The 26420-nt window shown below is 39.8% G+C and overlaps 1 protein-coding gene across 1 annotated transcript in view; it reads right to left on the bottom strand.

Moving 5' to 3' along the window:
• Positions 1 to 26420, bottom strand: part of COG5 (component of oligomeric golgi complex 5) — a 233785-nt gene that overhangs the window by 107739 nt on the left and 99626 nt on the right. The window contains exon 7 of the mRNA XM_080663906.1: positions 4495 to 4625. Coding sequence (XP_080520032.1) covers positions 4495 to 4625 — 131 coding nt within the window. The remainder of the gene's footprint in view (positions 1 to 4494; positions 4626 to 26420) is intronic.

Genomic DNA, 26420 nt, shown 5'->3' with positions numbered 1-26420 from the left:
CTCAACTAAACGGCAGAACAACTAGCCCCCAGAACTGCAGGGAAGCTGGCTGAGTGGAAGTTCCACAACTAGAGAGGTGAAGAAAGTGCACTGAGACTGGTAAGAGGTGAGGAGGCGCGGAAAGTGCTGGCACCTGGATGTGCTGCTCTTTAAACTGGGAGGGAGATACAAGCTTGCTCTAAACTCCAGTTCCAGGCGAGACTCCGGGGGACCCAGGCACATAGGGGGTGAAACTGGACTGTCTGGCATCGGGACAGGAACATGAGGGCAGCTTACTCCTAGAGGTGCTTGCAGCGATCATTGTTCCTCCACGGAGAACCGGGGACTTCTCCAGTTCAGGGCAGCCATTGCTGTTTGCTCCACCCTGGTGATTCCCAGAGAACCCGCCCCACCCAATTTACAACCCAACCCAAGCTGTGTGCATTGGCTTTTGCATATGAATGACTGGTCCTTTCGCTTAAAACAAACTGCAGCTTGGTCAGAGAGCCCCAGAGATTCCAAAAGAAGGCCCAAGGCCTGGCAGCAGCAGCAGCCTTGCTTCACAGCTGGGCCTTGTCTGGGCACTTCCAAACCCCATACAAAGAGGAGGAATCTGCAGATGTCTCTGTAACTCCTGCTGGGCGGCCCCAGACAGTGGCTGACCTTGCACCTCCTTGGAGATCCAAGAGCCAGTGTACCCAGTGGTCAGAGTGAGACCATACCAGATTACAACTCTTCACATCCATAAGAGACACACTCAAGGGGCAGACTTGGTGAGCACCAAAGCCCCACTGAAGTGAGTCCTGCCCCATAAAGGTGTCTCCTGCACAACAGATCTTCCAGTGTAGACACAGCTGGTCATCACAGCCAATTGGTCTGGAGGTCAATTCCTCCCAGTGATACCAACAGCAATCAAGGGTTAACTACAACAAGACTGTGCAAACAGTCCACAAAGGGGTACACCAAGAGCGTCCTGCTCAGGTGACTGGGGAGGCTGAGCCCTGGGCCCTATAGGACACCAACCACACAAGGCCCCTCTATCAACTCAAGGAGACTTAGCAGCTACCCACCCAGTACATAGAAACAAACACAGGGAAGAAGCCAAAATGTAAAGACAAAGAAACAAGTCACAAATAAAAGAAATGGGTGAAAGCAAAATACTGGATATAGAGTTCAAAACCACGGTTATAAGGTTACTCAAGAATCTTCTAGAAACCTCTGAGAAATTTAGTGAGACCCTCAAAGATATGAAAAAGGACCAATCAGAAATTAAGCATACACTGACTGAAATAAAGAATAATATACAGAGATCCAACAGCAAACTAGAGGAACGCAAGAATCACGTCAAAGATTTGAAATACAAAGAAGTAAAAAAACACCCAACCGGAAAAGCAAAAAGCAAAAAGAATCCAAAAATATGAAGATAGTGTAAGGAGCCTCTGGGACAACTTCAAGCGTACCAACATCTGAATTATGGGGGGTGCCAAAAGACGAGAGCAAGATATTGAAAACCTATTTGAAGAAATAATGACAGAAAACTTCCCCCACCTGGTGAAAGAAATAGACTTACAAGTCCAGGAAGCGCAGAGAACCTCAAACAAAAGGAATCCAAAGAGGACCACACCAAGACACATCATAATTAAAATGCCAAGAGCAAAAGACATAGAGAGAATATTAAAAGCAGCAAGAGAAAAACAGTTAGTTACCTACAAGGGCGCACCCATACGATTGTCAGCTGATTTCTCAACAGAAACTACGCAGGCCAGAAGGGAGTGGCAAGAAATATACAAAGTGATGAATAGCAAGATCCTACAACCAAGATTACTCTACCCAGCAAAGCTATCATTCAGAATTGAAGGTCAGATAAAGAGCTTCACAGACAAGAAAAAACTAAAGGAGTTCATCACCACCAAACCAGTATTATATGAAATGCTGAAGGGTATTCTCTAAGAAGAGGAAGAAAAAGGTAAAGATAAAAATTATGAACAACAAGGTGACAACAAATACATATCTATCAACAAGTGAATCTAAAAATCAAGTGAATAAAAAATTTGATGAGCAGAATAAACTGGTGAATATAATAGAATCAGGGGCATAGAGAGGGAGTGGACTGACAATTCTCGGGGGAAAGGGGTGTGGGGGTTGTGGGAAGAGATTGGACAAAAATCTTACACCTATGGACAAGGACAGTGAGGGGCTGGGGGGCGGGGTGGGTAAGGGCATGAGGTGGGAACCGGGTGTAGGGGAGCTATGGGGGGAAAAAAGAGGAACAACTATAATAATCTGAACAATAGGATTTATTAAAAAAAATTTATTTAAACTCTCATTTTTTTTATATCCTTAATATATAAAAACCCTGGGTCGAAACGACCAGTAAGGACCAGAGGCTGACCAACTGGAAGTCAGTGCTGGCCCCGTCCCCAAGCAAGCCGATAGGGGCAATCAGGCAGGCAGGCAGAGTGGTTAGGGGTGATCAGGTAGGCAGACCAGTGGTTATGGGTGATCAGGTAGGCAGGAAAGTGGTTAGGGCAGGGGTGGGCAAACTTTTTGACTCGCGGGCCACAATGGGTTCTTAAACTGGACCGGAGGGCCGGAACAAAAGCATGGATGGAGTGTTTGTGTGAATTCTTATAAATTCAAAGTAAAGGAGCGGAGGGGAGAGCAAGAGAACCGTAGAGAACAGCCGGATCCGGCCCGTGGGCCGTAGTTTACCCACAGCTGGGTTAGGGGATATCAGGTAGGCAGGCCAGCGGTTAGGGGTGATCATATAGACAGATGGCCCCTCGCAGGGCTGGCACTGTCCCCCAGCAAAGAAAGAGGGAGGCCCAGGCCAGCCAAGCCATTGCACCCCAGCCTGTCGCCTGCAGAGGGAGGACACCAGTGGCAGAGGAGGGGGTCAGCACTGCACAGAAGGCAAGCAGTGGCAGCTGCGGGGGGTGGGGCCAGCTGCCTGCAGCCTGGGGAAGGAAAGCCCCGATAGGCCCTGATCTCAGGCCAGGCCTAGGGACCCTACCTGAGGGGTCCTGGATTTTGAGAGGGTTCAGACCGGGCTGAGGGAGCCCTCCCCCCCCCCCCCCCCCGCCGAGTGCACGAATTTTCGTGCACTGGGCCTCTAGTAGAAATAATAACGCAATGAACACAGAGGTACATGTATTCCTTTGAATTAGTGTTTATTAGGGTTTATTTCTGGCCTCTCTATTCTGTTCCATTTATCTATATGTCTGTTTTTATGCCAGTACCATGCTGTTTTGATTACTATGGTCTTGTAGTATAGTTTGATATGATTCCTCCAACTTTGTTCTTCTTTCTCAAGATCCCTGTTGCTATTTGGGGTCTTCTATGGTCCCATAATTTTGAAATAATTGTTCTAATTCTGTGTAATACAGCATTGGTATCTTGATAAGAATTGCATTTAATCTATAGATTGCTTTGGGTAGTATAGACATTTTAATAAAAGTGCAAATTTTAATATTTATCCATATTTTTTTAAAAACTGCAGTTCAGGGTAACCAAGTATCCTTAGTTGATGAGTGAAACTTACTTTTTACAAAAGAATCACAGCTAATGATTAGAGGAATAATAAAAATTGAAAATCATTCTTTTTATGATCTCTGATAAAAAATAAAGTAAAATAAAATAGATGGATAAAAAAGGAGAAAGGGTTAAGAAGTACAAACTGATAGATACACAACTGACATGGAGATGTAAAGTACAGCCTAGGGAATATAGTCAATAATATTCTAATAAGTATGTATGAAGTCAGATGGGTAGTAGATTTATTGGAAAGATCACTTTGTAAGTTATATAGATGTCTAATCATTGGGTTGTACACCTGAAACTAATATAATATTGCACATCAACTCTAATTTAAAAACTAAAAAATAATTAAAATGGGAAAAATTATTTAAACTCTCAGCATCCTCATTTTTGATATAGAAATAATAGTAACAGCAACCTTATTGGGCTGCTGAAAGGCTGAAATGAATAGTAGTGCTTTGAACAAAGCAAGCATATTCCTTTGTTGAACCCTCCCAACACAGCCTCCAGAGGTAGGTTGTTGCCATATCTGAGTTTCCATTAACCTCCTAACACCTCTCAACCCAGATATTAACTATCCATTTACATATACACATTACATAAAAATATTCTTTGAACTAGAGGCCCAGGGTCCCTAGCAGCTGCTGGCTACTGGCTGGGTACTCCCTCTCTTCCCCCGGCCCTGCTCCCTGGTCGAACTCCTGGTCGAACTCCTGGTCGAGGGGGACAATTTGCATATTATACTTTTATTATATAGGATTACATACATTTTATGTTATAAATCTTAGAGAATCTATTTTTAGAATAATTATACTAAATAACTTTCCCTGTACTTACTTTATGTCCTATTCTCCAATTCAAATTATAGTTCTTCAGTGACAAAATGAAAACATATTACTTTTGTAATCTCAAAGTTAAATGTTAATCCGTATTATGACATATTTTCCACATTAAGAAGGCGATAGATATTTTTATTACCTGAGTCTCCACACCCTGCTCCAGGAGGCGCTTAGCTTGATTTTCCACTTCAAGTCGAGCTCTTGCAATAAAAAGTAGATCATTTTCTATTACTTCAATTCCAGAAAGATCTATTCCTTGAGAAAGATAATCTATTTAAAAAAACACACACATTTAAATATTTCAATGTCAGATACATATCAAGATATCAAAGCTTCATGTCTAACTTGTTCTAAGTACTATGAATTTGCTGCTGCATACTACTCCATTTCAAAATCTGTATTCTAGAAAATATGTATTTTTAAAAATACCCAAACCTTTTCTACTCAATAAATAACTTTATTCCAGAGCCAAAGGTTCCAAATAAGAGAGTTAGTAAAGCAAGAGTAGAAATTATGATTATCATAAATTCAAAGTAATGTGAACAGATTACATAAAAAGTAGTGTCAAATTTATTTTTATGCAAATAAATAACCTGATAATCTTAACATTTTTTCAATTTACAAGACTGCTTTTAAAAAGTACTCTATAATAAGATAGCATTTGAAATAAATGTCCAACATTTGGAGAATGATTAATAAATTATGAAAAAAACTTAGCATGCTTCCAGTTTACAGGATTCATGTAGTTCTAATAGTTACTTATACTAAAAAACTTTCATGATATTACTAAGTGAAAAAAATTACAAAGAGAACTTAATGCTATATAATTATATATAGTTTATAATACTATAAACTTTATTTATAGTATATATACAAAGCAAGAAGTGTAAAAATATATATACCAAAATGTTCATAAAAATTGTCTCTGCATATTTAGAGTTTGAAATTTTTATTATTAAATTTTTGGGCTTAATCTTAGACATATGTAAGGTAACTAAAATGCCACAAATAAAGGTCAAGGTTTCATTAAGTATCTTAGACACCATTCTAAAATTCTTATTTTCTATTTTATTAAGATAAATTATTTATAACAAAATTGACTTAGATGACTTTGTTTTCTAGGTACTCAATAAATACCAAATGTGTTTTTCACTGCATTCTCTTAATTAGAATTTTTAAATTTTAGGTCTTATTAAAATAATCCCTAACTCTTACATATTATAATCCAATCTTATTTAAACTGGGTGACAACTACTACCTAGGTGAAACTACATTAAAGCATCCAGTATAATACAAAACGCTTAGCAGCCCTCAAATGTCTGCTGATTGAACACCTTATAGTTAGTTCTACCCAAGAGGACAAAAGAAAATGACATAGTGGTTATTGTTAACTGTACTTTAACCATGACAATTTTTTTTAAAAAATGTATATATCTAAAGGGACATTTCTTTCTTACCACGGTGGAAAGAAAATACCTATAAATCATTTGGGTTCATAATTTACTCTCTAGGTGATCATAGTTACGTGATATAGTTTCATTTGGCCTCATTTTAAAAATCTATATAGTGCCAATAATTTATAAATCATGCCCTTCACAGGCACTAAATGTTGAATGTCAACTGTAATTGAAAAATAAAATTAAAAATTTTTTAAAATAAAAGTTACGCCCTACATAACTCTTAAGACTATCATCAGAATCAAATTAAAGAATACCAAAGTATTTAATATACATATCTACTAAGTAAATGTGGGGTGAATTATAATCCATGGGAAATTTTTTAAATCTGATATTTAAAATTTTATTTTTCAGAGAATTTTGAGAAAATTCTATTTGACCACAGTATGGTAATGATCACTGAGGAAATGCTACGTATACCCTGAAAACACTTACTAGAACACACAGAACCAAACTGGACATACAGTCTATAGAAAATACTATTTTTCTTTGAAGCTGGTTATAAACTTGTTTCTTTTCTATTTGTTTCCTATAGAATAAAAATATCACAATTAAGTAAAAAAATAAAAAATGAAAAGAAAGAAAAGCACCATGAGTAAGAGATAGGGCTGGTTTCTAACTTTACCTCTACCATATGTTTCTGAATGTATAAGTCTTGCAATCTTTGGTACCAGTTACTTTATTTGAAAATTAAATACTTAAACCCTGAGATATTTTCCAGTTATAAATTTATAGAGATAAGTAAAGCCAAAGTTGCTTTATTCTTATGAATGCTGACCTATAACTCTGAAGACAGTTTAAATCATTCATTCAACCCATTTATTGAGTATCAATCATTTATAAGTCACAAACACACAGAAATAAATAGTACATAAATGTGACCACAAGTAGAAAATCTAAAATAGAAAGAAAAAGCACAAAGTTAACTTTGAAAGATACATCAAAAAATACAATAAAATGTATATTATTTCAGGTGCTATGGGAACAAAAAGAAAAAGTAAATGCTATTAATGTCTTCACAGGGTCTACAATCCAACAGGGGAGAAACAAATATAAATGATTAATCCCAATACTTTTTTAAAATAAAAATGGCACATATCACATGATCTAACCACTTCACTCTCCCACTTCCTTTCCCCTGCTTATCAACACTATATTTTTAATCATTCATTCTAAGAAATAACCTAAAGACAAGCTAGATTTAGAGTACCAAGGGTTCTGGGGAGTGGGGGAGGAGAGTCATATTATTTTCCTTACTGATTATCCCACAAACCTGCTTTTCAATAAAAGAGATAAATAAAAATAGGTAGGGGGGAAGCAAGACAAAAAAAAATGTAGCAACACCACCTCACCCTCCCAAGGGGAATGGAGGGATAATACTCAATTTTCCCCTCCTGTTTATCTGTGCATACAATCACTATCAGTGTTCAAGTTTTTTTATATCTGCTCTTGCTCTCTGTGAAACACATCTAGGGACTGGAGCCAATAACTTCAGATGATAATGGTGATCCCAATTAACAAAAACTATACTTTTTGAAGACCTGGCATGTGGAAGGCATTAAATTAGGCACAAAATGTGTATTTTATATTTTAATGTATAAATCTATTATTTATGGTATTTTAAACAACCTTGCTAGAAATATTAACAAATTATGAACAAATTCACCTAACCAGCAAAGCAGAATTTAGATCCAGGGCTGTCTACCTTCAATCTTTTCAGCAGATCATCCCAGACCAATCCTGTAAGCCTCAGAAAGACAAAGGACTAATTTTAGAAAAATATATGTAGCAAGAGGTTACTCATATTAAGTTTAAGGCATGTAATTCTTTAGGGACACATACAAAACATTATTCACAATAGTCAAGAGATGGAATCAACCCAAATGTCCACTGACAGATGAATAGATAAGGAAAATGTCGTGTGTTCATAGAATAGAATATTATTCAGTCATAAAAACGGAAATCCTATCACATGCTACAACGTGGAGGTAACTTGAAGACATTATGCTAAGTAAAATAAGCCAGTCACAAAATGACAAATGCTGTATAATTTCACTTCTATAAGGTATCTAAAGTAGTCAAACTCATAAAAACACACAGTGGGTGCCAGGCACTGGAGAAGATGAAAATCATTTGAGTACAGAGTTTCAGTTTTGTACAATCCTGTAAACATAGTGAACACTATGAAACTATAAACTTAAAAATGGATAAGACTGTAACTATTATGTATGTTTTTACCACAACTTAAAAAAAAGTGCTGAAGAGAATATGGAAAAACTGGAATCCTTGTGCATTGCTGGTGGAACTATAAAATGGGGCAGCATCTGTGGAAAATAGTTTGGCAGTTCCTCAAAAGATTAAACATAGAATTACCATGTGATTCACCAAATTTTAATCTAGTATATACCCAAAAGGTTTGAAAGCAGGAACCTGAACAGATATTTGTACACTGATGTTCATAGTAGCATTATTCACAATAAAGGATGGAAGCAATGTGTTCATCAAAAGATTAATGGATAAAGAAAATGTGGTTTAAATGTATAATGGACTATTATTCGGCCTTAAAAAGGAAATTCTGACATATGCTTCAAGGTGGATGAACCACGAAGACATTATACTAAGTGAAATAAGCCAGTCACAAAAGGACAAGTATTGTATAATTCCACATATATTCAGTACCTGGGGTAGTCAAATTCATAGAGACAGAATAAAGTGGTGGTTTCCACTGAGTGGGGGAGGAAGGAGCAGGGAAAACTGACAGTGTTGAATGGGTACAGAGTTTCAAGTTGAGGAGATGAAGAGTGATGGTGGTAATGGTTGAACAACTATGTAAAGGTACTTAATGCCATAAGTGCTATACACTTAAAAATGGTTAAACTGGCAAATTTTGTATGTATATCTTCACACACACACACACACACACACACACACACACACACACACACACTCACAATACCTTTCTTGTGTGTGTGTGTGTGTGTGTGTGTGTGTGTGTGTGTGTGTGTGAAAGTGGCTTATTTGAGAAATGCCAATGAATAAGGGAGCAAAATCAAGATAAGGACTTAAGAAAGGATATTTTATCAAGCCAGCTCCATTGTAGGTGACTAGAACTGAATCTCCCAGAGACACTTAGGGAAACAGTGCAGAGCCCATACCTGAGTTACCCCACCAAGAAGCAAGGGAGTTGGGGTATGTATACCCCAATATCTGTCAATCATTGGTGAGGACTGCTCCCTGGCACTTGTGTCCTACTGCTCAAAGGCACAGTGATCTTCCATGGCTAAAGTCAGTTAATGGAACGCCTCGCTGGGAATGTGTTCTGGGTACTGGCAATGTCTGCTACTTGCAGAAATCAGCCTGCAGTGCTCCAGAAGGAAAGTGAGTGAGAGGGCATATATACCTGTGGGGACATGACAGTAGGGAATGACATCTGAGAGGAAGAGAGGGACCCAAACTTTTCTATTTTAAAGTTAATATTAGTATTAAACTTGTATTGCTTAAGCTTTTAAATATTGTTTATTTTTGTTTGCAAGGGAGGTTGGATGAGGGTATGTATAATGAAGATGGGTTGTACTTTACCAGAATCTGAAAAACTGGGCATAAGAGAAAGTACTATGCCAAAATGATACTTTAAAAATAAGACAGGCTAGGGAAAAGGAAGAGATGACAAGAAGAGAAGGAAGAGCAGAAGGAAGAGGAAAAGGAAGCCAGTATCCAAGTTTGGTAAAGTGAATTGCAAAGGGAGAGGTTATGGACAAGGGACAAGGAAAGAGGCCTGCCTGTGTTTGCTGGGAAAGAGCTCAGTTTCTAGCTCTTTGACCTCAAATTTATATTCTCAGCCTCAACCTCCCCCATGAATTCCATATCATATATATCATCTCCTCTTGGATAGCTTAGCAGGCATCTCAGACCCAGATGGTTTGGCTCAGTGGATAGAGCATCAGCCTGCGGACGGAAGGGCCCTGGGTTTGATTCCAGTCAAGGGCACATGCCTGGGTTTCAGGCTCGATCCCCAGTAGGGGGCATGCAGTAGGTAGCCAGTCAATGATTCTCTCTCATTATTGATTTTTATCTCTCTCCCTCTCCCTTCTTCTCTGAAATCAATAAAAAAAAGTATCTCAAATTTAAAATATCCAAAAGTAATTATTTCCTGCATAAACCTTCTCCTCCCTCAGTATTGATCACATTAGTAAACAGTACCATATATATATTTATTTGTCAAACTACACCATAAAATGTTCTTATAATCTCCTTGAGAACAGAAACTTGACTATTTTATCGCTAATGCTTAGTTCAATATCTAGGACATAGGAGAACATCTATAAATACTTGTTTGAAATAATTACCAGAAGATTAAATCTGTCTTAATTCTAATCTTTTCTGCAGAAATCAGTAAGAGAATTAAAACTTGTAACAGCTATAAGACAGTCTAGTTTTAGTCCTTCCTCCTGGTGAAGGAAAAAAAAGCAAAGAAGAGTATGTATATACGTGTACTCAGTATGGAGCAGAAAGAAAAAAAGGATAGAAAGATAGGGAAGAAAACAGTAGTTTTCTTTATTAATTACACACACACACACACACACACACACTAAGCAAATTTACTTGTGGCCATTATCATGATAGACTAGTAACCTGGTGCACGGATTCGTGCACATTGAAATTAATTAGAAGGTGGCTGGCGAAGTGGGACTGGGCAAGACAGGCTGGACACGCACCCTGGAGCTCCTGTGGTCCTTCCCTGGCCGACCGCACCTGGGGTGCTGCTGTGGATCAAAGGGCATCTTTGGAGTGGGCGGGGTCCCTCCAGCAGGTGGGGTCCCTTGGCCTGGACTGCGGGAATTGGGCCAAAACTGGCTCTCCGACATCCCCCAAGGGGTCCCGGAAGGTGAGAGGGAAATCTGCAAAGTTGCTGTCATACAGGGTGTGGAACGCAAATACAAGTGTGCAGTAAACCAGATTCAGGGTTGACAGTGCCCCAGCAACAACATAACCCACGGCCAAAGGTGGAATCGCGCAGCCCCATGAGGAATTGGGCTCCCTCCTCTCTGGTTCCAGGGTGTGTCACCCAAGAACCGCCACTGCCATGTCACTGCCGCTCGGCAGCTCCTGCATTCAGCGTCTGCCCCCTTGTGGTCAGAGCATGTCATAGCTACCGGTTGGACAAACACTTAGCATATTAGACTTTTATATCTATATCTATATCTATATCTATATCTATATCTATATCTATATATACTAGAGGCCCGGTGCACAAAATTCGTGCACGGGTGTGTGTGTCCCTCAGCCCAGCCTGCACCCTCTCCAATCTGGGACCCCTCGAGGGATGTCCGACTGCCCGTTTAGGCCTGATCCTATTGAGCAGTCGGACATCCTTCTCACAATCCAGGACTGCTGGCTCCCAACTGCTTGCCTGCCTGCCTTCCTGATTGCCCCTAACCGCTTCTGCCTGCCAGCCTGATCACCCCCTAACCCAGGGGTGGGCAAACTTTTTGACTCGAAGGCCACAATGGGTTCTTAAACTGGACCGGAGGGCCGGAACAAAAGCATGGATGGAGTGTTTGTGTGAACTAATATAAATTCAAAGTAAAGGAGCAGAGGGGAGAGCAAGAGAACTGGATAGAACAGCTGGATCCGGCCCACAGGCCGTAGTTTGCCCAAGGCTGCCCTAACCACTCCCCTGCCAGCCTGATTGATGTCTAACTGCTCCCCTGCCAGCCTGTTTGCCCCTAAATGCCCTCCCCTGCAGGCCTAGTCACCCCTAACTGCCCTCCCCTACAGGCCTGGTCACCCCTAACTGCCCTCCCCTGGAGGCCTGGTCCCCCCCAACTGCTCTCCCCTGCAGGCCTGGGTCCCCCCCCAACTGCCCTTCCCTGCAGGCCCGGTCGCCCCCAACTTCCCTCCTCTGCTGGCCTGGTCACCCCTAACTGCCCTCCTTTGCAGGCTTGATTGCCCCAACTGCCCTCCCGTGCAGGCCTGGTCCCTCCCAACTGCTCTCCCCTGCTGGCCTGATCACCCACAACCGCCCTCGCTTGCAGGCCTGGTCCCTCCCAACTGCCCTCCCCTGCTGGCCTGATCACCCACAACTGCCCTCCCTTGCAGGCCTGATCCCTCTCAACTGCCCTCCCCTGCTGGCCATCTTGTGGTGGCCATCTTGTGTCCACATGGGGGCAGCCATCTTTGACCACATGGGGGCAGCCTTATTGTGTGTTGGAGTGATGGTCAATTTGCATATTACTCTTTTATTAGATAGGATAGAGGCCTGGTGCATGGGTGGGGGCCAGCTGGTTTGCCCTGAAGGGTGTCCTGGATTAGGGTGGGGGTTCCCTTGGGGCGTGGGGCGGCCTGTGGTGGTTTGCAGGCTGGCCACGCCCCCCGGCGACGCAAGCGGAGGCCCTGGGATTTATTTATCTTCTATGATTGAAACTTTGTAGCCTGGAGTGGAGCCAAGCCTTCTGCTCACTCTGTGGCTGCAGCCATTTTTTTGGGATTTATGTATCTTCTATCACTGAAACTTTGTAGCCTTGAGTGGAGGCCTGGGCTGGCCAGGGTATGTGGAAAGCTTGGCTTCCTCCATTGCTGGGGAAACCCAAGCCTTCTGCTCACTCTGTGGCCACAGCCATCTTGGTTGGGTTAATTTGCATACTCACTCCTGATCGGCTGGTGGGCGTGGCTTGAGGGTGTAGCGGAGTGGTGGTTAATTTGCATATTACTCTTTATTAGATATGACATATAATAGAGAAATATGCTAATTAACCGGGACACCGTAACGGGTCGACCGGACAGGAGGAGGTTACACACACAGCGTCGGGGGTGGGGTGGCAGGGGCCTCCACGCACCTGCGCTGGGGGAGAGCCTGATCAGCAGCAGCCGCAGCTGCTGCGAGACTCAGGGAGTGAGGCAGGACCTGACCAGTGACTCGAGGGTGGGAGGCGCCACACAATTTTGAATCGTGTGCTGGGCTCCTAGTCTATAATAATAAAAGTGTAATATGCTAATTAGACTGGACATCCTTCCAGATGACCTTCGGGGCTGGGAGGGAAGCCTGAGTCCCAGGTGCCAGAGGGAAGGCAGTGCCGGCAGCTGGGGGAAGAAAGGCCTACTCTTGCATGAATTTCCTGCATGGGGCCTCTAGTATATAGATAAGCCAAGAACTGCTTTAACAAGATTATAGTCTTACAACACACAATTAGAGAGGAGACTCACCATGCAAACACTTCATACAAAGCAGATTCTGAGAAGCAGAAGAGAAAACTCAGGATTAAAACTGAGAGGGTTTTGCCATTAAGGAGAAAACATTTAACCACAGGGAATTAAAGAGTGCCAAAATGTTTCCTCATTTTCTTCTTTCTTCTCTAAATTTAGAGCAACCATCTATTTCATAATTTTTCCTGGTCTGTCCTGTTAATCTTCAACTGACCAAGTGAATGGATGTTAGGGAGTTGTTTACTTGCTGGTAAAAATAGTATTGTCACTCAACACACCTATTTTCCAGCACCAAACTGTTTTTCTCACAGTTCTCAGTGACAGCTTATAAAAAATTCAATGCATCCCCCCTTCATTTTAGTTCCATTCTTTATCCCATCTTCATGAGCCTGTGACGCTTCCAGCTCTGAGCCTTTCCAGAATTCCATGGGGTGACATGCTTCATCTTGGCTTCTCCCTTTGCAGGTATTTCTGTTTCCACTGTCTACTCCTTAATAAACCAATTATCCCTCATCGATCTGCTTTCCATATTCCAAAATTCTGCTAATTTCTCTTCTGCTATATCTCTTTTGCAATCTCTGTCATTGTGGATTTATACCTTTGTATGTTTTTACTGTCATTTTACTGAATTTCAAGCAGGTGCAGAAATAAAGGTGTGCATTCAATCCACTATATCTAACCAGTAATCCAAAGCTTAAATTTTGGTCAAACTAAAATACTATGACCCCCAACCCTAAATGCTTGCATCTTTCCAATTTCCAAACATCCCAATAAAATCCTATCTTTAGTGCTAACTACACCCGTAACATCTTTCCTATTCTCCCAAACTGTAAATAATTTATCTTTCTCCTGAATTTTCACAGCACGTTGCTTGTATTTCTTCTGGCATTTACTTAGACCATATGTGCTAAATTTTAATGACTAATGTTCAAAAATCTCCCGCACTGCCCAAAGTTATTCACTTCACTAAAAACACTTTAAATTCTATCAATCAGGGATTTATTTAGTAAAATTAGTGAACTTTAGAAATACAAAAATACTCCTCAAAATGATAAGCCTACCATGTTAGTTTAATAAGAATTTTTCCTTCTATACCAAATTATGAACCATGAACTGAGTAAATGTGATATCTGATAAAGAAAGGAAATCTTGCACAATTTAAAGTACTAGGAATCTGGCTCTGAAGAAGAAATAATCAGGATATGGATGGAGGTGTGATGAATAATATGCAGGTGTTTAAAAAAATAAAACCTCTATATATATTTTTTTTCTCAAGGTAAACATCAAGCCAAAAGCATATCAACAATGTTCTCTCTCTATTTCACATATATGCTTCAAGCTACATTTTACCATCTAGAAATATGGTCTTGCCTGCTATTTAAACCAATTTCATCTAAAAAGAAAAAGAGAAATATGGAAAGAGAAAGTTATAGCATGAATTCTGTCACCAAGAGAGAGATAATTTAGAGTTGCAGACCATTTGAGTAGATAGTAGACACAATAATCTATAATAATCTATAATAATAAAAGCATAATATGTTAATTAGACAGGACAGCCAGATGTCTTTCTTTTTTTTTTTTTTTTAAATATATATTTTATTGATATTTTTACAGAGAGGAAGGGAGAGGGATAGAAAGCTAGAAACATCGATCAGCTGCCTCCTGCACACCCCCCACTGGGGACGTGCCTGCAACCAAGGTACATGCCCTTGACCGGAATCGAACCTGGGACCCTTCAGTCCGCAGGCCGACGCTCTATCCACTGAGCCAAACCGGTTTCGGCAGATGTCTTTCTGAACATCCTTCCAGACAAAGCTGCGGCGACTGTGAGGGCCAAGGTCAGGCAACCACGGCAGCTGGCAGTGGCAGCAGCAGCAGGGTGATGGGTGCGGCGCCTTCCCCTGATCAGCCCGGTCACCTCCCACAGAGGGAGGCCAGACTGTGGCTTAGGCCTGCTCCCCATTGGGAGCGGGCCTAAGCTGTCAGTAGGACATCCCCTGAGGGCTTCCAGACTGTGAGAGGGGGCAGGCTGGGCTGAGGGACCCCCACCCCGAGTGCATGAATTTTCGTGCACCGGGCCTCTAGTCTATATATATAAAAGCCTAAGGGACCGGCCAGTAGCTATGATGCACACTGACCACCAGGGGGCAGACACTCAACGCAGGAGCGGAAACCACAGGCATGAAAACATGGAACAGATTGATGAATCTCAGAGGGAAGGGGGAAGGGGAGATGGGGAAGGGAAGGGAGAGATTAACCAAAGATCTGATATGCATACTAGAGACCCAGTGCATGGATTTGTGCACTGGTGGGGTCCCTCAGCCTGGCCTGCGGGGATCGGGCCAAAACCGGCTCTCAGACATCCCCTGAGGGGTCCTGGATTGTGAGAGGGCGCAGGCCAGGCCAAGGGACCCCACCAGTGCATGAACCAGGCCTCTAGTATATTATAACAGATGTACTTCAAAGAATACAGGTGTTATATTTGAAGTACCTCAGGTGTAGTGAGATTTCAAAAGCTGGAAAAAGGAACACCAGAAAAAGAGAACAGGATCCAAACACAGAGTTGAGAGAATCTATATTAATAAAAGGGTAATATGCTAATAAACCAGGAGACCTTCCGGAAGTCCTTCTGGACAAAGCCATGGTGGCAGGACCGAGGCAGAGGCAGTTAGAGGTGATCAGGCCAGGAGGGGAGGGCAGTTGGGGGTGATCAGGCCAGCAAGGGGGCAGTTAGGGGTGATCAGGCCAGGAGGGGAGGGCAGTTGGGGGTGAGCAGGCCAATGAGGGGGCAGTTGGGGGCGAGCAGGCTGGCAGGGTGGGAGCAGTTGGGGGCTATCAGGCCAACGGGGGGGGGGCAGTTGAGGGCAAGCAGGCCGGCGGGGGGGGCAATTGGGGCGATCAGGCTGGCAAGGGGGGCAGTTGGGGGCGAGAAGGTTGGTGGGGAGGCAGTTGGGGGCGAGCAAGCCAGCAGGTGAGCGGTTAGGATCCCTGTGGGATCGGGCCTAAACCGGCAGTTGGGCATCCCCCGAGGGGTCTCAGATTGGAGAGGGTGCAGGCTGGGCTGAGGGACACCCCTCTCCCCCATGCACAAATTTCGTGCACCGGGCCACTAGTACTATAATAAAATAGTTGACCTTGCACTATACTTCGCAGTTCCTTAATTCATACTTCCTAATCTTTCCAAGTTTCTAAGGATAATATCCTTAAAAGATGTAGTATCAGGGTTTTCCTTTCCTGCAGGTCCATTAAAAGGCAATAAGTTATATTTCTCAAATTGTATTAGCTTTAATAAAAACACACACACAAAAACAAATCTCAGAAAAGAAAATCTACACAAACTCAAATGTCTAGCAGATGATAATAAAATTTGCTACATTCATACATGGACTATATTTTGGCAATAAAAAAGAATAAAATACTGACACATGCTACATGGGTGAGTCTTAAAAACATATACTAAGTGAAAGAACTAATCACAAAGGATATACTATATCATTCTATTTATATGAAATATCCAGAGTAGGTGAATCTATGAAAACAGAAAGCAGAATAGTGGTTGCCTAGTGCTGCATGATTTGTGGGGATAATGGGAAACTGATGTAGACAGAGTTTCTTTGGGGGAGAATAGTTGCAATTGCATAACTCATAATATACTGAAAAACATTGAATTGAACATTTTAAGTGGGCAAATTATATGGCATGTTAGTTATATGTTAATAAGGCTGTTAAAAAAAATTACCTCTGGACAAAATGGTATCTCTAATACTACAATGAAGTGCAAGCATTGAGGACAGACCTAAAATGTATCTTGCTAATAAAAAGTAAAAATGTAAATTGATTTTGCTGATAATTCAAAAATATTTTTTTTTGTTAAAAATCCTAGTCTTATTTTGTGGTAGATTAAATCTTCCCATTTTTCAGGATAGTTTAAAATTCCTTCTAATGTTTATGGGGCCTGAAAAACTTAAACCAACTGGCAATAATTATGTTCCTATCCATCTCATTCACCATCTCTGCTACAGCCAAACTAACATTATATTTTTGATATATATTTTTTTACCATCGTCTAGTTGTGAAATATAAATGGGATTTCTAATAAAGGGGTAGGAAGCAGAGAAAACATTGGACTGCAAATTTTGTAAAATTTAAATATTTTAAATTTAGTTACCTTAACAAAAATGAGTTAAGAGGTATGTTTCAAACAATCCTAAGAGACTAATTTTATAAGACATTCACCTCTGTAAATATCTGTAGAAAAACAGGCAACTCATTTATCTCTCTGGTCTTGGTTCTTAATCTTCAAAATGAGCATGATAAATTACTGATCTCCAGTGTCCCTTCCAGTTCGGTTAGCTTGTGAATTCTATACCATCCTATAATCTAGTCAATGCTACCACAATCATACTATTTTTAATATACTGGTTGGTTGCATGCTAGAGCAATAAATTAATCATAAGATTTATATTTAAAATAAGCGTCTAAATTATTTAGGTTTATTTTCAATAGAGTTTAAATTATTTAAGTCCATCTCATCACCACTTTCAGCAATAATAAGTAAAAATAAAAAGTTAGCCATGTAAAGTAGCCAAGACCAAATAGTTTAGGATTTTTTTTTTTACAGACTACAAATATTTTATTTGTACATAAGCAAAGCAGTACTAAAAGCGTATTTATGTGTCCACAATTAGTGAACATGGTGATTTTCTGTTTAAAGATGCAGCAACTCAAATCCTCCTGGGGTCAATAAAGAAAGACAGGCTGAGAAATACTAGTACATTTAGGGCTATCACCGTGTCTGGCTGTAAACCTATTTTTTAATCTTTCCCATACACACACACACACACACACACACACACACACACACACACACTTTATTGCCTTTATATTTCTGCTGGTTTAATATAATTAGTATACTAAATAGTTATCTGCATTTATTTGGTTTCTAAAAATATATAAAATGCATTGGAATAGAGCTCCAGCAGCTTCAGTGACGACTGGGGGAATTAAGTAGGTAACTTCTATTAATACCACCCGAAGTCTCACATAAACCTACAAGCTCAAAGATTAAATCACTTAGATATCCGCATCTTTACCACACTGTTTTCTCCACTCACTCCAACCCTACTTTTCAAAATTATACCTATTCTTACACTCCACCCAATTTCATTAAACTTTTTCAGGTTCTTCACAATAGATGGTCTCTTTTCAACCTTAATAACACATTATTAATTCCTCTTTTAAAATACTCACCATACTAAAATTATTTTTATATTTCTCTTAGATTCACTCATCCCAATTATTCAAATGTCATACTGTAAACTCTCAGACAGCAAAGACTATGCCTACCCTGTAATACTAGAACTAGCAATTTCCACATAGAAAATACTTAGTAAAACTGAACTGAATTAAATAAAATGACTCTTCTGGACAACTGAAAATTTAGAAAAGTAACCATCACAAAGAGTATTTCTTTTTGTCTTTTGACATTCATATACTAAAAGTTACTTATATGCCTTACACTAATAAGCATAAATATAGCTAACAAATATTTTAGATTAAAAAATACTCGGTAAGTCTATAATTGTTAAATAGAATACAGTATATTTAACTGAAACAATAGAATGATTCCTCAAGATATTTTTATATACTAACCACAAAATACTTGAGATTTTAAACTTTTTACATTTACAGTGAGCTTACACAAACTGAACACAATTCTCCAATGCACAACTGCTATTTGTAAATGGGTTTACTGTTAATTCCATGTTGGATTTAGCTGTTCAAAGATGTACTGAAAAATTATCTTAAAATAAATCAAATTGCCCAACAAGTAACTATACTTTCATTCATCCCATCATTTTACAAATTGCCCTAGTTCATTCCTTATTACAAAAAGAAGCTTCTTCGTGTCACAATATGAGAGGTAAAATTAACAACATTACTTATGAAGACTAAAAAGAATGGTATATACTTGAAAAGCATTCAAGTATTTGAATAGTGGTCATATTGCCACATTACCATGGATTCATTCATCCATCCAACAGATATTTACTTGGCAATTACTATGTGCTAGGCATTATGCTACAAGGCATACCAATGAATAAGAGAGATATACCTATGGGAACAAGTCCTAAAATTGTTCAAGAATACATAAACACAGAGCCACTGTGTACGGCTGTGCAAACTGTCCACTGTACAAGTTAATATGAACTACATGACAATAGTACCCCTTGCAGTTATGGTGCCACTCAGCAACACTTCTAGGAACCCTTCTCACACATGTAATTGCAGAGGGAGAAATTATATTCCTATGACATGACCAAACCTGGTTGGTTTAAGAATTTTCATATAAACCAAGATAAACCAGTCATAGTGTTACTGAACTCAAAGGGTTCAATGCTTGGAGTATTCTATTCATGTCTGGTTCTTGTTAGGTAGTTTTATTTACTTGCAGCAAGTAGTAAAGGAGACAGGGAATTCACTTCCAAAACTCTGTCTCCTGGAAGGAAAGCTAAGCCATCGCTTATATACACTATTTGGTTAATTACATGCTGATTTCTTCTTTTAACACTAAACTTACTTTCCCATCAAGCTCATCAGATGACAGCTGCATCTGCAAACTAAATGCTCCATTTTAACATATGGCAAGAATAGCATTTAGTAAAAACAGTCCAGACCTTGAGAATCTTGTCCTAGCTAACAATAGTCTTCTATCTTCAATCATTCCTTGAATTTCTAAAAAAAAAAAAAATTCCTCAGGATCCTTAATCTTAAAACAGCACACTCAAAAATAGTACCTTTCAGAATACCTAGTTTGCTTAAACTAGCTTAAGTTGATCTCTAGTGTTGACATATAAAACTAATTTTAATTTCAAATGAATAACCAGTTTTTGAGAGGCTAAATATCTTGCACAATAAAATTACATTGCAGAAAACTAAAACAAACTCATAAATACAGGGAACAGATTGGTGGTTAGAGAGGAAGAAGGTTGAGAAGTAGGCAAAATGGGTGAAGGGGGTCTACTTTGGGGATGAGCACTTTGTACTGTATACTAATGTTAAATTAGTAATCGGAAATATATTGTTTTATATAAGGTGCTCAATATATCACATATGTATATAGACCAGCAATTTTCAACCTTTTTCATCTCATGGCACACATAAACTAATTAATAAAATTCTGAGGCACACCAAAAAATATTTATTTTTGATCTGACAAAAAATAGGCATACTTTAGACTGATTTATATGGGAAAAGAAGTAGTAATTACCTACCCTTTTTGCTCCAAAGTTACTTTTTTAAAAAATTTGATTTTAGAGAGAGTGGAAGAGGGAGGGGAGAGCATAGGGGAGAGAGAAACATTGATGTGAGAGAGATACATCTGTTGGTTGCCTCCCATATGCACCCTGACTGGGAATCAAACCCATAACCTTTTGGTGCCCAGGACAATGCTCCAACCAACTGAGCCACACTAGCCAGAATCAAAGTAACTTTTTAAAAAATCAGGTGCCTATATTTGTATGTAAGGATTTCTGGTACCAAGAATTAACCGATTAGATGCAACCTTATTATGTGACGTGACCAATAAGATGCAACTCTATTATATGTCCTATATACTAGTATTTATGGTTCAAGACAGGGCATTCACACTAGACAGCTATTGCCGTGTTAGCTGTTGTCATTTTCTTTTTAATTTGACAATCTAAGGAAAATGAGGAGGTCAGTGCCCCCAACTAAATAGTCAAGTATTGCGTGTTTTAAAAATTCTTGTGGCCCTCTGGTTGAAGGTCGCTAATGCAGACACATACAACCTGTCAGGCATTATACTAAACATTTTTCATAAATTATCTCTAAATTCTTAAATTCTATCAATAAACACTATCATTAGCCACAAAATGAAACTCCTAGTAACTGACAGAGTTAAGATTAAATCCCATTATTTCAAATCAAAACTATATTTTTGACACCTTTTTCTTTTATAATATAAAGTTACACTTCAAGAATCAGACTTTTATTCTAATTAAAAAGTTTTCAAAAATAATTTTCAACAAATTTTATTCTTTCTGACACTCCGTCCCCCACAGAAACATGGAATGCTGTATAACTGCACTTGACAACTGAAATTGCTTCTCACTGAAAAGGGTCATAACGGTGCTCATAACGGTGTTCACTTGATCTCAGTGCCTATGCTTGCTGAGGTCAGCACTACTTAAAAAAAAAATCTAAATCCTAAGGCTACCTTTCAATCTAATTTGAGGTCTCAGCAACATCTAACAATGTTGACTACTGTAGCCTTAAAACACTATCCTTTCTTAGCTGCCATCCTAGCAAACCCTCTCTAGTTATTGCCTTTCAGTCATCTCTGCGGTCTTGTCTTCCTATGCCCATCCCTTACATATTACAGTTTCTTAGGTGTCATTCCTATTTCCACCCCCTTTGGGGGATCCAACTTTATATCTCTTCATATTCGATTGCCATCTATGTGTGGCAACTCTCAGATCTGTATTTCCTGCCCCCGTTTTTTCTCTTAGAATCTCTCCTCAAATCCACATATACAGTTCCCCATTACGTACTTACACTTGGGTGTCCAACAGGCACCTCAAATTCAACACATTCCAGCATACACTTAGAATCACCCCACACAATACCATTCCTCCTAAGAGCCATAACTCAGTGAGTAGCCCTACCAGCTGCTGAATTGGTCAAGATAGCCCTATTCCTCTCACCAAACCTCACTGCTTCTATTATCTCCTTAAAATTGGTCTTACTACTTTGTTTCATCCTCAATATTCCAATAATTCTTACCATGATCAACTCTTGCCTAATACACTAGGTTTCTGTGTCTCTAACTATGCTCCCAACTTTCTAATCCATCTGACATTGCAGTCAGAGTGATCTTTCTAAAATGCAAGTGATCGCATCGCATTGCTCTCTTACTTACAGACTGTACTGGAGTCATCATTGGCCTCCTGTAAAAATTCAAATTCTCTGACATGGCTTGCATGGCCCTATCTCTCAATAATTCCCTTTCCTCTCCCCTTGTCTTCTGTACCTCAAACTCCTTCTAGGGAGGGCTATTTCTTTTGTCTGGTATACTAGTACTTTCATCAATCTGGACCAGCACCCATCCCCTTGATCTGGCTAATATCTGAGTATCATTCATATCTCAGGTTGTCTACTTCCTCTGAAAGCTTTCCCTAATCACATCTGTCCAGATTACTGCCCTTATGATTGCATAGCTCCTCATATTTGACCCTTAGTAGTACACTTACTCTACCATCAATGATGTATTTGTCTCTCTCACTAAACTAAAAACTTGTTATTTATCATTGTTTCACTAGCACCTTAGCTACTATCTGACACATAGAATTACTGAATAAATATTTGTTAAATGACTAACCGAGTCATCAGACTTTCCTATGGTGAGTTTGATACTATTTAAAATAACCTCCTAAATAATAGTCATGTCTTCACAACATAAAAGTGAGTAAGAATTATAGCTAAAAGCACAGGAGTCAAATCTCCCATACAATACAGTACATTCAAAAGATATAAATGACAGTAACTTTAAGAATTCCATCGTTTTTAAATAGTACTCTTATGAGAATTCCTGTGTGTAGTATCATTAATGAAAATCTGAGAAATAATAGAGAATTAACCAGGATGAGACTGGGAAAGTGGGTAGGCTAGGTTACATATTAGCAAACATCAGCAACACCATGTGTTTCATACTCTGTCTCAGCAAATACATCATGGTAAATCAAAGAATCTTCCAAAGCAAATGAAACAGAGTCAAAACTTAACATGTCAAATTTAATGTTTTCCCAGAGCAATTTCTCAGGTAACAAGTTGTGATAACACTTCTACTGTTCTCCTTTATAAAGGTAGTGAAAATAATTGTATTTTTAACTTATCTGAAGCACCTTCATTATATCACATGCTCAAAAAAAAAAAAAAAAGATCATAATAGCACAGTACAAATTTTTATTCTAACAGTTGTAAGATTTCATATGATTCAACAAATTTAAATATTCAACACAGCTATTATGATACTGACACAGTTTCTTTATTCTAGGCTCAAATACTCTCAAATTCAAGTGTAATGATTTCAAACATGCATTTAAGAACATTAAATTATTGTATTCTGAATCCTTTCTGGTCATTCAGAGCACCTTTCTCCAATTTTGAAAATTTTAGCATTATATTGTACATATCTAAACCATCCAATTCAGAACGAATTTTAGAAATTTACTCAAATAAATAGAATACTCATTAATGATGCCATTGAGTGTCCATCAAAAGGAGGAAAAGGAAAATTCAAGAGTACAAGACCATTACAAAACTAATCAAATGAGACAAAAGCAAGCAATTAAAATACAAGACACAAAGCACTGCCAACTTGTAGTAGAAGTGATAGCAAAAGAATAATTGCGCCTAACAAAATATGTAGTCTTAACACAGAGTATAAATAACTATGATATAGCCACTTAAGAGAACAACCTAACATAAATACAGTTTTTGAAAGCTTAAAATGATTTCAAATTTGAATTTAACATAGAAAATTACATGAAATCTGGAAAATGAAATCTACAGATGGAAGTCTAGTACTGTGTGTTTTACCTCTGGGAGTTGCAGGCTGCACCATGATTCTATTCTTACATTATAAATATGTTGTGTGGGGAGCGGGGGAGGAATAACTGTGTTACAGAGGAAAAAGAAAAAGGATAGAACAAATTGCTGTAAGAACATGTAGTTTTTTAATGTGTCTTAATCTTTACAAGTAACCTTATTCTTTACAGTTTCTTGTTTATATAAATGGACTCATCTATATTTAAAACACCAAATGCCCTTCGTGTTTCTTAGTATAAGAATGATCTAGAGAAGGCACTGCTACTTAATTCACTTTATTGCTTTTTTGAAACCCATAATATCATAAGAAAAATGAGGAAGGGATTCTTTTGTATTTTTGCCTTCCCCATCATAAACCAAAAAACTAATGCAAAGCATAAACCACTATATCGAGGAGAAGGCTGTTGGGACAGCAGCTGTGTTGAAGCTCAGAAAGGACATGCGTTGGCAGATTTGTGAGGCGATGCCTGCAACACAATGTGCCTAGAGATACTCTGACTCCTAAATTTTAAAAAGAGTCTGTACTTGATGTTTTTCTTTTCAGAGAACTATATCCCTCCCTGCCACAGAATATTTTTGATTGAGATGTCCCAATTCATCAGTCTTAGTATGTTGCCACTGGGTGGAGGGCTGTTAATTTATGAAATAAAGAAAAACATGGTCAAGTTTAACTCAGTAATGAGTAGGTATCATAAAAACACCTCATACCTATGTACTTTACTTCAGTTTAAAGCATTCTCTCTTCATTTAGAATTTAAATTCAACTGAAAGTACTTAACAGGTGTAAATGAACGTTGAGGAGTACAAAAGCAGGAATCCACATAGCAGGCTTAGACTTAAATGAAACAATATGTATACATCTACACTTGACACAGAATGAAAGGTGGGCAAATAGTGAAGATCTAGATAGGTTTTTTGAGGGGATACATAGGAAGCAAAAACTTGACAAAGTTCAAGCCTCTATTTTTTATTTTTTTCCTATTTTTTTAACATTTATAATTAACTCCTTTTTTATTATAATTGACATGGTTTATTTTCATGTGTACAACATAGTGATTCAACATTAATAGACCTTACAAAGTGAATACCACAATAAGTCTAGAAACCATCTATCACCATAGAAAGTTACTATGTTATTTACTTTACTAGAGGCCCGGTGCATGAAATTCGTGCACTCAGGGGTCCCTCAGCCCAGCCTGTGCCCTCTCGCATTCCGGGAGCCCTCGGGGGACATCTTTAGCACTGCCACAGAGGCGGGAGAGGCTCACGCCACCCACCACCGCTGCGCTTGCCAGCCGTGAGCCCAGCTCAGGGCTTCTGGCTGGGCAGCGCTCCCCCTGTGGGAGTGCACTGACCACCAGGGGGCATCTCCTGCGTTGAGCACCTGGCCCCTAGTGGTCAGTGCGCATCATAGCGACCGGTTGTTCCACCGTTTGGTCAATTTGCATATTAGCCTTTTATTATATAGGATTCCCTATGCTGTACATTATATCCCCATGACTTATAACTGGAAGTTTGTACTTCTCAATTTTTATACCTTTTTTTTTCAATGAAGTAAAAAGTAAGGTCTTCTGGTAAAAGTAAGAGAGGGGAAGATTCATTGAACAAAGTAGTATTGAGGTTAATCAAACTAAGGCCCATGGGCCAAAGATTCAATCTAAGAATGATTTTTATATTTGTAAAGAGTCAGAAAATAAAACAAAGAAGAATATGTGACACAGACTCTGTGTGGCTCATAAAGTCTAAACATTTACTATCTCACCATTTATAGAAAAGAATTGCCGAAGATAGCGGCATAGGTAAGCACCTAAACTGCTGCCTCGCACAACAATTTCAAAACTACAACTAAAAGACAGAACGTCTATCACCCAGAACCACGGGAAAGCTGGCTGAGTGGAAGTTCTACAACTAGAAGGAAAGAGCAAACAGCATTGAGGGGTGCACAAGCGCTGAAAAGCTGAGGTACGGAGACGCGCGAATCGGGCTGGCCACGGGTGACTGAAAGCGCTGCTGTTTTCAGCCCAAAAGGAGATAAGCTCCCGATTACTCTGAACTCGTTTCTGGGAAGACACGGGGGACCCAAACTCCTACAGGGAGAAGCTGGACTGTCTGCCCTGGGGTCGGAAAGTGAGGGAGGCTTGCTTGCAGGGCTACGCGCAGGAACAATTGTTTATTGTGCTGGGGCGTGGGACGTGGGGACACAGTCGGAGACGCAGAGCTGCAGAGCTGGCTTACTGGCAGCCATCGCTGTTTGCCACGCCCAAGCCTAGTCACGCCCCGAGACCCTGCCCTGCACAACCTACAAACCCACCCAAGCTCCAAGCAGCAGCTTTAGCATATGAATGACCTGCCTTATCGCAGCTTAACCTAGCAAACTTGCAGCCCGGGTCAGACAGCTCCAAAACCTCCAAACCCCAAGCAAAGAGGAGAAAACTGTAGTTCTCGCTGTAGCTCCTGCTGGGTGGCCTCAGACAGTAGCTGATCTGCACCCCATTGGAGATCCAGAAGCCAGTGTACTTAGTGGTCAGTGTGAGACACCAGATTTCAACTCCTCACATCCATAAGTGACACATTCAAGAGGCAGACTCAGTGAGCACCAAAGCCTCACTGAAACAAGTCCTGCACCATAAGCGTGTCTCCTGTGCAGCAGTTCTTCCATTATAGACACAGTGGGTCCTCACTGCCAATTGGCCTGGAGGTCAATTCCTCCCAGTGTACCAACAGCAATCAAGGCTTAACTACACCAAGACTTTGCACTCAGCCCACAAAGGGGTGT

The sequence above is a fragment of the Plecotus auritus genome, assembly GCF_963455305.1.
Source record: "Plecotus auritus genome assembly, chromosome: 4".
NCBI classification, from domain to species: Eukaryota; Metazoa; Chordata; class Mammalia; order Chiroptera; family Vespertilionidae; genus Plecotus; species Plecotus auritus.
The sequence above is the reverse complement of the archived record's forward strand: the minus strand, read 5'-3'. Positions and strand labels throughout refer to the sequence as shown.